Source organism: Garra rufa, chromosome 10 (genome assembly GCF_049309525.1).
Source record: "Garra rufa chromosome 10, GarRuf1.0, whole genome shotgun sequence".
Classification (NCBI taxonomy): Eukaryota; Metazoa; Chordata; class Actinopteri; order Cypriniformes; family Cyprinidae; genus Garra; species Garra rufa.
The window spans coordinates 24,025,428-24,038,337 of record NC_133370.1 but is presented as its reverse complement, the minus strand read 5'-3'; the positions used below and the strand labels follow the sequence as shown (position 1 = coordinate 24,038,337).

Here is a 12,910-nt window from a genome sequence, read left to right as displayed (position 1 = left end):
TCGAATTGCAGAGGTCCTGAAAAAGAAGGGCCAACACTGCAAATACTGAATCTTTGCATAAATGTCATGTAATCGTCGATAAAAGCCTTTGAAATGTATGAAGTGCTTGTAATTATATTTCAGTACATCACAGAAACAACTGAAACAAAGATCTAAAAGCAGTTGAGCAGCAAACTTTGTGAAAACTAATATCTGTGTCATTCTCAAAACTTTTGACCACGACTGTACACAATACAGTGAGCTTGCAGTAATACAATAAGTTTTCAATGAAGCAACTCAACATTCTTTCGTTACTAGTTCCAAAGTGACATTTTGGAATTAGTAACGGAGGCTTGGGCTCATCTGTTGAACTGTCAGATTGAGATTTGAATCCGTGGTGGAAGGAAGTAGTTCTGCACAAAATATGGTCTTTAAAGACACAATGCTGTTTTTTTCTGATGTGCTTACATACTCGTGCCGTCGAACTGTTGTGTAAACACAATATCACACTCATATACGTGAAAAATGGCTGTATATCGGCACACTATATATATATATATATATATATATATATATATTAGTGGTGGGCCGTTATCGGCGTTAACGTGCTGCGTTAACGTGAGACTCTTATCGGGCGATAAAAAAATATCGCCGTTAATCTATTCTCAAAGTTGGGTTGGGAGCTGGGTCTAAACTATGTAAACTATGATGACTTTCACCTTGATATTTTAGCGCGGATGACGTATACCTATACGAAATGCACTGTAGGAGGCGGCAATGAGTCTTCATCTTCTGTGAAATTACCACATCAAATGAGACGTGCAGACATGGATGCAGTTATGAAGCCGCTTCAGGGCAGGTGCGTGTGTTGTTAGACCCTTTTTACTGGGGCACGTGTCCCAGTGAAAATCTACTGTGCCCCAGTAAAATCTCAAGTTTGAGTTATAATTTACTTTGATAATCCCGAAATAAAGACATTAAACTATATGCAACAACTGAATTGATGCTTCTAAAAGCAACGCAGTTTAATCGAAGAACGGAGAAATCCATGCCCGTGCGCATCTGTGTATTTACCGGCAACGCGCACGTCGCGCAGCCTTTTGCGCAGAAGTACTTGTCTTGGTTACACAAGTTTGTATAGGTAATTATGTTGTAAATGCAATTGTCAAGCAGTTTGTGATGCATTTTGGAAACAGGAGAGGAGCGCCTGATCTAATGCGCCACCTTATATATATATAAGCAATATTGCACAAGTAGCAGTGCGATATGGCTGTATATCGACACAGCTGTGATTCAGCCATAGGCACGAGGCCACATGGCGAAATCTGTTTTCTCTGGAACAAATACATTAATGAAACCAAAGACTGCCCATTAGATTTATCCAAAACAAATGATGTCTCACATTTAACGACTATAGCGACATCAGAGCAAATTCCCAGAAGAACTGGCTGTGGTAAGACTGCTCTCGGTGGGTCATGGGCGCTGAATGCCACTGATGCCTTGGAGCTCACATCTCCAAAAACATTAAAGCAAATTTTCAAAAAGACATCTTTATTTACAAACTGCATATTTAAAGTCTAAACAACTACATTCCTTGACACAAAAACAGTATTATTTATAAAATTGTAGAGGATTTGGGCATCTGCCATAACACTCGTTATGAGAAAAGCAGAGTGATACAAATGGTGAAATGGCTAAAGTTCTGCTATCACTAGAACATTGACTGCTGGAAAAGGCCCTCGGTTGTATAAATATATAGAGAGAGAGAGAAAGCGAAAAAATCTAAATATTGCGAAAATCACCTTTAAACTTGTCCAAATGAAGTTCTTAGCAATGCATATTACTAATCAAAAATTAAGTTTTGATATATTTATGGTAGAGAATTTACAAAATATTTTCATGGAACATGATCTTTACTTATTATCCTAATGATTTTTGGCATTAAAGGAAAATCGATAATTTTGACTCATACAATGTATTTTGGGCTATTGCTACAAATATGCCGTGCTACTTAAGACTGGTTTTGTGGTCCAGGGTCACATATGTCATAAATATCGGTTCACCTCAGCAAAAAGAGCATATTGATTTTGTACCAATTTTAAACATGAACCATATAAAAACACCAACCAAATGATCCGAAATCCGACATCAAACCGTCTCAGATTCAGACAAGATGCTCTAGAGAGAGAAACCCTTGGCCTAACATGGGTGATGCAGCATCAGGTGAAGATCTTCAATAATTGGTCCAGACTCTGCATGAGGAGATCCCCACTTGCAGCTGATGTGCTAGCAGGAGCCAATTAGGTTAACAAGCTGACAAAACATCATGAGTCTAAGCAATGCTCTGTTCAATGACTGTGATCCAGACACCCAACTGGCCGAGGGGCTTTGGGTCAGCAGTCTGAAGTTAATGTCTTTCAAAAGTGGAGAGCAAGACGAAGCCCAGGTGGTCCAATTACATTTCTGGGTTATGGGGAGTGACAAAACCCATCTCTCAGAGAAGCAAAAGTGTCTGTTTTAGATATTTTTAGTGCTATTTTTCATTCAACCTTAATTCTGGCAAAAGTAGGAACTAAGCTTCAGATTGTTTTCTCTTGTTCTTGGTGTAGGTCATTCAGACCATCAGGGCCACAGACAAGGACAACTTCGCCAATGGTCGGTTCACTTTCGCTCTACCAGAAGACCTTCCAGCGAATCCAAACTTCACTCTAAAGGACAATGAAGGTAAAAAAAACACACACACACAATAACAAAACTACCCTTCCACAGGATTTGTTTTGCCTTGGTAAACATCTAATTAGAAATAGTTTGACATGTTAAGCCCGTATTTTAGGAGTTAGTTACAAAAACTAATTCCATATTCAGTACTTAAGTTGTACACAGGCTCTCATGAAAGTCAAATAAGATCTGACTGATCTAAAGAGGGTCTCCGATGGCATCTCAGTAATGGAATCTTTCTAATGTTTTCCAACCGATTTCCTGATGTTTGCTCAGGGCAAACCCTCAGCGCCTCTCCACAAACATATTTAGTACCACATGTTGTCACACGCATCACCCTCATTTCCAGCCTTCCCCTCCTCTTCTTGCTCTTTTTTTAATATTGTTGCAAGGCCAAAAGAGCTGTTTCCTCGGAAACCAGGTCTGTGTTTATGTTAGCTCAAGGCTCCCTGGTGGAGACGGCTGGGCTGTAATGATTTCCTTCTAATGCCGGACCGCTGCTTCGGTGAATCAGGGCTGCAGGTGGGCCGGTCGGAGTTTAACAGAGCAATCAGGGAGATAAGAGGCAGTTGCTAAAAGCCCAGAGTTCAGAAGAGCCAGTGCTTCAGAGCTTTATTTGAGTTTGTATCCCAACCAAGGTCCCCTCAGACTGCTTCATTCTTAAATAATATCCCAACGGATGGACCATTACAGAGCGTTTTACATGTTGGGGGTAGGGGCGCTCTGTTGCGCCTGCTCTGATTGGGTGGGTGTGTAGGGCTGTCATCCTTGATCACGTAGATGTTTCTCTCCTGGCGCCGCAGTCATTATGCCAGCATCCACACAACCAGAGCGCTTGCCAGGGTAAGGCGGAAGGAATATGATGGACATTCCCTGAGGAGGTGCACTTATTTCCCCCCTGGGAAATGGCAGTGAGTTCAATTGAATAATAATCATCTTGACTGTTATGTTCTTCGACGTAGTTCATATTCTGAATCTAGGAAGCGTTTTAATGAAGCTCTCCACTGAATGGCCTACATCAAGTTTGACGCCTTGCCATGGTTTTGGCAAGAGTGTTTGTGTCATCTGAGATGTGGGACGCATTACATCGAGAGGGTCCCTCCTGGGCAAATTCACTGCAATTCTCTCTTAGGCCATTTATCTCCCACCGTTTAAACACTCACATTAAGTTATAACTGCTAGAGCGATCAGGACTCATGCCAGAACTGCAGTATTGGCAGTATTTTGTTGTTGGTGTTGCTATTTGTTTATATATATATATATATATATATATATATATATATTGCACAACGCATCTCACAGTGAAGATTAATTATCCGCAGTACATGCATGGTTCGCTCTCATGTTTTTTCACAGGGAAAGTGTTTACGAATCACTGCTACTTAAATCAAAGCACAACTGTGAATTTCCCATCCATGTATAATTACAGACCACGTTTTCAGCGTTGTTTGTGAGGATTCGCTAATGATCATTCCACCCTCTGTCGTTTCATGTTCATGTTTTTTAATAGTGTTTGGACAGATTAAATGGAGTCTACCTGCAGGCCATTTTATAAAACCCCCACAGCATGAAATCAAACACAAACGCGCTAAACCTAGGGGTCACTACATGAAGGGCTGATTTATGCATAAATATTTCAGAGAAGCTAATTTTGCTAGTGTTAACCTTAACCCTGAGTTTGACAATTTTCCTTACTGTAGTATCTAATGCATGCACAATAGTTGCTGGTTCTGCATGCATTAGACCCCTGGAGACACACAGCCCTGCCTCCTCTGCACTGCCGTAGTCTTGGGTATATGGACAGTATAGGCCCAGAGACTGCGAAAAATAAGAAATATTTCTGGCAATTACAGTTAACGTCTAGGTTCACCCAAAAATTTTAATTCTGTCATTAATTACTCATCCTCATGTTGTTCCAAACTCGTAAGACTTTTGTTCATCTTCGGAACACAACACATTTTTGATTAAATCCAAAGGCTTTCTGACCCTACATAGAGAGCACCACAACTGACACGTTCAAGGCCCAGAAAGGTAGAAAGAACATTTATAAAATAGTCCATGTGACATCAGTGTTTCAACATTAATTTAATGAAGCAATTAGAATACCTTTTGTGTGAAAGAAAACAAAAAGTAACACATTTATTCAACAATTGCTTCTCTTTCATGTCAGTCTTACTACCTTGCTGGGCCTTGAAGGTGTCAGTTGCGTTGCAACTTAATTTGTGTTCTGAAGATGAATGAAGGTCTTACAGGTTTGGAATGACATGAGAGTGAATAATTAAAGGCAGATTTTTCATTTTTGGGTAAACAAACTAGGGAATAGGGAATATAGTACATATTTATGTCTATTCATTCAAATCAAAATGAAATCATTAGTTTTTTTTTTCCTTTCTAGCAGTTAAGTGACTGTTTACTAATTTATCTTTGTATTTATGTCTATATATAAGCTCATGCATGCATATCTAATTTAAAATGAAAATACCAGTAAATAAAGTTCACTGTCATTATTTTAAATTAGAGATGCATGGATTTTCAGTACCATATAATAATATAGAATGATTATCAGACGATATTTGCCAAGTCTTTTAAAACACTAATATTTTATTTTAAAGCTGTTAAATATTTTTGGCAATTTTAGAAAAAAAAAAAAAAAACATTTTCATGCTGTACATTATAATGTTGTGATGCCTTTTTTGGACAAAATAATATAGAATATAATATAGAATTCTAATATTAGTCATAATTTTGTGATTTTCAGTGATAGCCTATTAATTAACTTGAGGTTGATCATTGACAGGAGGTGGAAAAAACACTGTCAGATAAAAAAAGATTCTTCTTTATTTGATACAGTGTGAAATGAATGCATTTGTGTTGTTGTTGGAGCAAAAATCCAGTATACTGTTTGGATAATTCTATGCCGCATACAACAGATTGTGGATAAATACTTATATAAAGTAAATACTCTGTCTAAACCCTGATGAGCTGTAACAGGCAGATTTCCCAGAGGTGTAAACATGGTGCATTTGTATAGCTTGATTGATATTAAAATGTCCCTACCGATGTTAAACCCAAGCCCACGCTCTTGCTCTCCTGGGAGCTGGTATTCAGAGGGAGACAGAATTCATCTTGCAACCCAAACCCCTCAAACCCTCCCAGGCTGCAGAGTCAGAAGACACTAGCTCAACACACATCTGCAATGTGAAGCAGCAGCATGACCGTGCATACACTGAGGTGCTTACGACCTGCCTGTCTGTGGGTGTGTGCGTATGTGAGAAAGGGAGGCAGCGACAGCTAGAAAGAAGGTGAAAAACCTTGCACAAGCCTCTCAAAAATGAGAAAAGTTGGAGCACTGTAGGGAGTTAATAAAGCATGACGCTTTTGTCACTGTGTGGGGTTTACAGGCTGTCAGCACACCGGCAATCCAACACTGCTGTTGGGAAGGTACAGCAGTAAAGCAAAATGTTGTTGTTTTTTTAAATCAGACACAAGTAAAGATGGGCCAATGTGGATCAGAAAACATAAACACATGTTTTTTGCACTCCCAGATTAAAAATATATTTATAAAACGCATAGCTCTGTCTCTGAATTCTGATTGGATAAACCAAATTTGAAGTTATTGTAAAATATCATTATTTATATGTTCAATAGTTTGTGGCCGGTAACATTTTTACAATAATTTTGAAAGAAGTCACTTATGATCACCAAGGCTGCATTTATTTGATCAAAAATACAGTAATAGCATTAATATTGTGGATCCCCTAGGTCTTTAAAGCTACAACCATCAAACTGTTTGGAAGTTAGTTGCTTTTTATCTTTCCTAACTCATCCGGCTAAAAGACCAACCAATCTTAAACCAGCCATTTTCAGCTTAAACCAACTAAGAATAGACTTGATGTTTTTTTTAGCTGGATGCTGTTTTTTTTTTTTTTTTTTTTTTTTTGTTAAATCAGTTGGTTTTTATGTGTTTTTTAACTAAATGAGCTGATTTTAGCTGGAGTTTTTTACTAAATGCTTCTAATGTTGAAAACAGTTGTGCTGCTTAATATTTTTTTTCAAAACCATAATACATTCAGGATTCTTTGATAAATAGAAAGTTCAATGAACAGCATTTCTTTAAAAGTCACTGTCACTTTTGATCAGTTAAGGCATCCTTGCTGTATAAAAGTATTCATTTAAACAAAATAAAAATCTTGCTGAATATATACACCAAAAATTATGCACAGTGAATTTGTCTTTTATCATAGTGCTGTGGCTGCTGTTTTATCACTGTTGTCATTTTAACACTGAAGAATCCAAAACCATATCAGGCAGCTTGAAAATGAAGTAACAGAATGCAATATTCAAAAACTGTTCTCCATTCTCAGAGGCAACTGCCGAGAATGGGGAGCGAATTGTTTTGTTGGCTTCTGTTGCACGGCGTCGTCATGCATGCAGCCAGCGAGAATAAACCTCTGCTCTCTCTGACAGATAGCAGCGCGAGCGTGTTGGCGCGCAGGCAAGGCTTCAGCCAGGCAGAACAGGAGCTGTACCAGCTGCCTGTGGTTGTGTGGGATGGAGGAGAGCCCCTCCTCAGCAGCACCAGCACGCTTACACTCAGGGTGTGTCCGTGCCAGCGCGGGGCCAAGACGCCAGTGTGCAGAGCTCATGCCTTCCTGTCCTCGGCCGGTCTCAGCACCGGAGCCCTCATTGCCATCCTGCTGTGCGTACTCATCCTCCTGGGTAAGACTGAAAACACGACAGCCAAGAAAAAAACTTGGTTCTTTCCTTCATGAATTTGCCATCAGGAAAGAGCAGAAATATACAAAGGAGTCCAAAGTTCTGTATCCAGAAGTAAAATAGATAGAAAGAAAAAACAAATGAAAAGACAGACAGACAGACAGACACACTGATAGATAGATAGAGATAGATAGATAGATGGATGGATGGATGGATGGATGGATGGATGGATGGATGGATGGATGGATGGATGGACGAACGGACGGACGGACGGACATTCGGACGACCAATCGATAGATAGATAGACAGACAGACAGACAAACAGACAGATAGATGGACAGACAGACAATAGATAGATAGATAGATAGATAGGTAGATAGGTAGATGGATGGATGGATGGATGGATGGATGGATGGATGGACGGACGGACGGACGATGGACGGACGGACGGACGGATGGATGGATGGATGCATGGATGGATGGATGGATGCATGGATGGATTGATGGACGGACGGACGGACGGACGGACGGACAGACAATAGATAGATAGATAGATAGATAGATAGATAGATAGATAGACAGACAGACAGACAGACAGACAGACAGACAGACAGATAGACGGACGGACAGACAGACAATTGATAGATAGATAGATAGATAGATAGATAGATAGATAGATAGATAGATAGATAGATAGATAGATAGATAGATAGATAGATAGATAGATAGATAGATAGATAGATAGATAGACAGACAGACAGACAGATAGACGGACGGACAGACAATTGATAGATAGATAGACAGACAGACAGACAGACAGACAGACAGACAGATAGACGGACGGACAGACAATAGATAGATAGATAGATAGATAGATAGATAGATAGATAGACAGACAGACAGACAGACAGACAGACAGACAGACAGATAGACGGACGGACAGACAGACAATTGATAGATAGATAGATAGATAGATAGATAGATAGATAGATAGATAGATAGATAGATAGATAGATAGATAGATAGATAGATAGATAGATAGATAGATAGATAGATAGATAGATAGATAGATAGATAGACAGACAGACAGACAGACAGATAGACGGACGGACAGACAATTGATAGATAGATAGACAGACAGACAGACAGACAGACAGACAGACAGACAGACAGATAGACGGACGGACAGACAGACAATTGATAGATAGATAGATAGATAGATAGATAGATAGATAGATAGATAGATAGATAGATAGATAGATAGATAGATAGATAGATAGATAGACAGACAGACAGACAGACAGACAGACAGACAGACAGACAGACAGACAGACAGACAGACAGACAGATAGACAGATAGACGGACGGACAGACAATTGATAGATAGATAGATAGATAGATAGATAGATAGATAGACGGACGGACGGACGGACGGACGGACGGACGGACGGACGGACGGACGGACGGACGGACGGACGGACAGACAATAGATGGATGGATGGATGGATGGACGGACGGACGGACGGACGGACGGACGGACGGACAGACAATAGATAGCTAGATAGATAGATAGATAGACAGACAGACAGACAGACAGACAGACAGACAGACAGACAGACAGACAGATAGACGGACGGACAGACAATAGATAGATAGATAGACAGACAGACAGACAGACAGACAGATAGACGGACGGATAGAGATAGATAGATAGATAGATAGATAGATAGATAGATAGATAGATAGATAGATAGATAGATAGATAGATAGATAGATAGATAGATAGATAGATAGATAGATAGATAGATAGATAGATAAGCAGTGGATCATTTATTCTAAAGATCTAAGGAATCGTGAGATGATGTATATCCAAGATGTTCTCTGCTGCTTTCTTTTACTTGGCATCTTGAGAAACACTGCTTGAAATTCACTGGTTGTAGATGAGAAGTTTCACCCTGCAGAATGTGTGAAAACCCCTCTCTCACTCCAGTCCACTGACAAGGCCAAATATAGACACTACTCGGGAATGCTGCACAACAGTTGTGTGGACTGAAACCAGGAGCAACAATCGCAGCGTGCACATACCTGAATAGACAGGAAGTGTTGTTAATAATACATTTAAATATACTGCAAAACAGTCTTTTTGCTTGCTAGAATTTAGACGCCCTTCCCAATTCACAGCATAATACCCAAACACAATACTGTGGCTCCATTCCAAAATCTGGTGAGGTGCTTATCTACCCTGCTAAAGGAAAAATAAAACATATTATTCAAGCCTGAGCGGGTTTGCAACTCTCAGTTGGTCTCCCTGACTGGTCAAGCTAATCTGTTGGCTGGCTGTAGAGGGGATTTGTGCCGTTAAAACAGTTTTGTCAGGGTGGGAGACCATCTTAAACCAGCTAAGGCCAACAGACCAACTTAGGTTGAGTTAAGTGAGTGTTTTCAACATAAAACAGCAACAAAAAAAAATGTATTTTTTTTTTTGTTTGTTTTTGTTTTTTGTTTTATGGTTTTATTCAACTATAATAACCCAGCTTATAAGGGTCCATGTTAGCGTTAATTTAGTATAATTTATATACTATTATCCTTTTTGGCTAACACTTTATAATAACTGCACGCTATGAACCATTAGTTAAGCATTCGTAAATAGACAATTCATTATTTATAAAGCATTGTCCCTACATAGTAAGCAGTTCATATATACAGCTAGAAATGCTTTGTTCTTGATTTAAGAGCATATCGATAATGTGTTTAATAATTGTATTTTCATAATTAATTAAAGATCAATTCCTCATTTCTAAGTATTACATTATTAACAAATCAGTTATTTAGGCATTCTCAGTGGTCAGTAGATCATTTAGAAAGTGTAAGTAAATGATTAATAAACTATTTAAAAGTAGATTTATACATATTTATTTAGACATATAGTAATAGTGTGTTAATAGATGCTTTATTAACACATTTTCCTACTGTAATTATTGATTAATTCAGGTAGGTACAAAACATTTAGTAGTTGCTAGTTAACTATTTAGTGAGCTCATCTAAAGTAAGGACTAAAGTTTGTAAAGCTTTTACAAAGCAGATTTAAAGGCTCAAGTGTCTTCTAAACAGAAAAAAGAAACAAACACAACAGAGATATTTGAAGACAAAAAAAAAACAACTGTACAACTGTACAATAGATATAAAATGAACAATAAAGCAATGTATAAAAATAAAAAGGAACTAAATAAACAACAAAATGAAAAAAAACATGAAAAAAGTAAATATAGGCAACAAAATAAGCAACACAATAAATGCACATCAACAAAATAAGCAACAAAACCAACAAAATGAAGACAATTCAGTAAGAATACATGTTAATTAACCATTTTGTAGTTAATGATTGCTGTTGCTGCCTTAAAAGGTAGCTGTTTGGAACAGGGCAAATCTGTTTGAATGAAGAGGCTCGTGGCTATTTATGGCAAAACACCATTGATTTCACATCAGCACATGAGTGATTAAGTGATTATTTGCCCAGACAAAGCTTTTCCCCCTATGAAAATGTCAGCAAGCAGATGATTGCACTCCTCATTTTGTACGCCCATGCGATGTGTCGCAACTCCCGATAGTAGTGAAGCTAATTCACATCACCATTTACACAGATGAACAAACTAAGCTTGTGTCTCCTCTCTTGTAGCCATCGTGGTTCTGTTTGTCACTCTGCGTAGCAAGAAGAGCAAAAAGGAGCCTCTGATCATCTCGGCGGAGGATATAAGAGAGAACGTAGTCACGTACGATGACGAGGGAGGAGGCGAGGAAGACACAGAGGCCTTTGACATAGCGGCGCTGAGGAACCCCGCTGCAGCCGAGGAGTTGAGGTTGAGGAAGGACCTGCAGTCAGAGGTGTGGAGAGCAATGGGTACCGAGGCTCTCAGCCCGGCTTTGACCTTACCGGACGAGGACATCCATGAGGTGATTAAACTCAAGGTGGTCGAGGCCGACCGGGACACGAGCGGCCCTCCGTACGATTCTCTTCAGACTTATGCTTACGAGGGCCGCGGCTCTCTGTCCGGTTCCATCAGCTCTCTGGACCTGCCAGAGCCCCAGTCGGAGCTGGACCTCAGTGAGGTAGACAACTGGGGCCCTGAGGTACAAATACTGAGCAGAGTCTTTCAAGAGAAAGGCCAGCAGCACGTCCCGTAATGGCTGCGCATGTTCTGTAAACCAGAAGTTGTGTCGTTTCCCAGATGTCTGGTCAAATGGGACCTCAGTGAAGACTGAAGTTTTTTTGTTTGTTTGTTTGTTTGTTTGTTTTGTTTTTTTCGTCATCCAGTTTTGCTGTGGGATTATTTGACTGTCATTTTTCACTGGCCTCTACAAGTGGAAGTTGATTTTTGAAGAAAAAGTTTAAAATTGAGAAAAAAATGAGAACTTATAAAGGAAGCTATTTTCCCTGGTGTATATTTTCTATTGCTTAATAAAATTCATGATTCCAGATAAGTAAAGCGTGCCTCTGTTGCATATTCGTCCATTTCCAGCAGCTGCAAAAGCGTCCGACTCAGTGCCCCGGTTGGTTTAGGATGATATCTTTCATCCTAAACTGATGATTTCCCCTTTTCGAAATAGAAACTTGATTTCGGTTTTCACAGCCTGTAGTGTTTAAGTTTCACCTAATGTTTATACCAGATCGACATTGAACATAGAGTGCGCAACATTTAGTATAAATCACCTCTGTCAAAAGCAAGAAAATAACTTATTATAATTCTCATGAGCAGAGAGAGTTTTAATTGGATAACAACGGCATTCTGCGAAAGATAATTGGATTCAAATGCTTGAGTGGGCACCTTTTATTACTTTCCTAGGACTTATAAATCAACTGTGAAAAGTCTGTGTTGCAATCCAGTCCTGATCAATTCCCACGAGCCTCACAACATGCAGATAAAGAGCCCACGGACTGCTTTAATAGCCGCCGTAATGATGATGATGACTTCAGAGCGTCAACACGACGGCGGCTTTTACTGATCTAAGTGCGCTCGGCTGTCACAAGTAGTGTTGGATTGTTTAGGAGGACGACTTTTTGAATACTGAGGGAGTTTCAAAAGTGGGATCATTTCCTCTGACAACAGCATTAGCTAATTAGCAAGCCTAGTCCGGAAACATACCTACTGACAGATTCATCAATGATTTTAAAGAGACAGTTTGTTCAAATGATGACAAGAGGAAATTATTGGTTTTGACAGGCTATGCACGGGTTGGCTAATTGTACAAACTGTCTCGCTTCCTCCATTTTCTATGTAGACTTAATGTGCTTAAAGGGATAGTTTACTCATAACTGACAATTCTGTCATTAATTACTCACCCTCATATTGTTCCAAACCCGTAAGACCTTCTGTCATCTTGGGAAGACAAATTAAGATATTTTTGTTGAAATCCAAGAGCTTTCTGACCCTGCATCGACAGCAATGTAATTACCATAATGACGACTGACACAGAAGAGATTATATTTGTTTTCTTTGTG

The 12,910-nt window shown here is 39.3% G+C and overlaps 1 protein-coding gene across 1 annotated transcript in view; it reads left to right on the top strand.

Moving 5' to 3' along the window:
- cdh18a (cadherin 18, type 2a) overlaps positions 1-11,880 on the top strand; it is a 60,899-nt gene extending 49,019 nt beyond the window's left edge. Inside the window, exons 10-12 of the mRNA XM_073848076.1 lie at positions 2,589-2,703; positions 7,165-7,416; positions 11,090-11,880. Coding sequence (XP_073704177.1) covers positions 2,589-2,703; positions 7,165-7,416; positions 11,090-11,595 — 873 coding nt within the window. The 3' untranslated portion in view covers positions 11,596-11,880. The remainder of the gene's footprint in view (positions 1-2,588; positions 2,704-7,164; positions 7,417-11,089) is intronic.
- Positions 11,881-12,910: the final 1,030 nt, after the last annotated feature.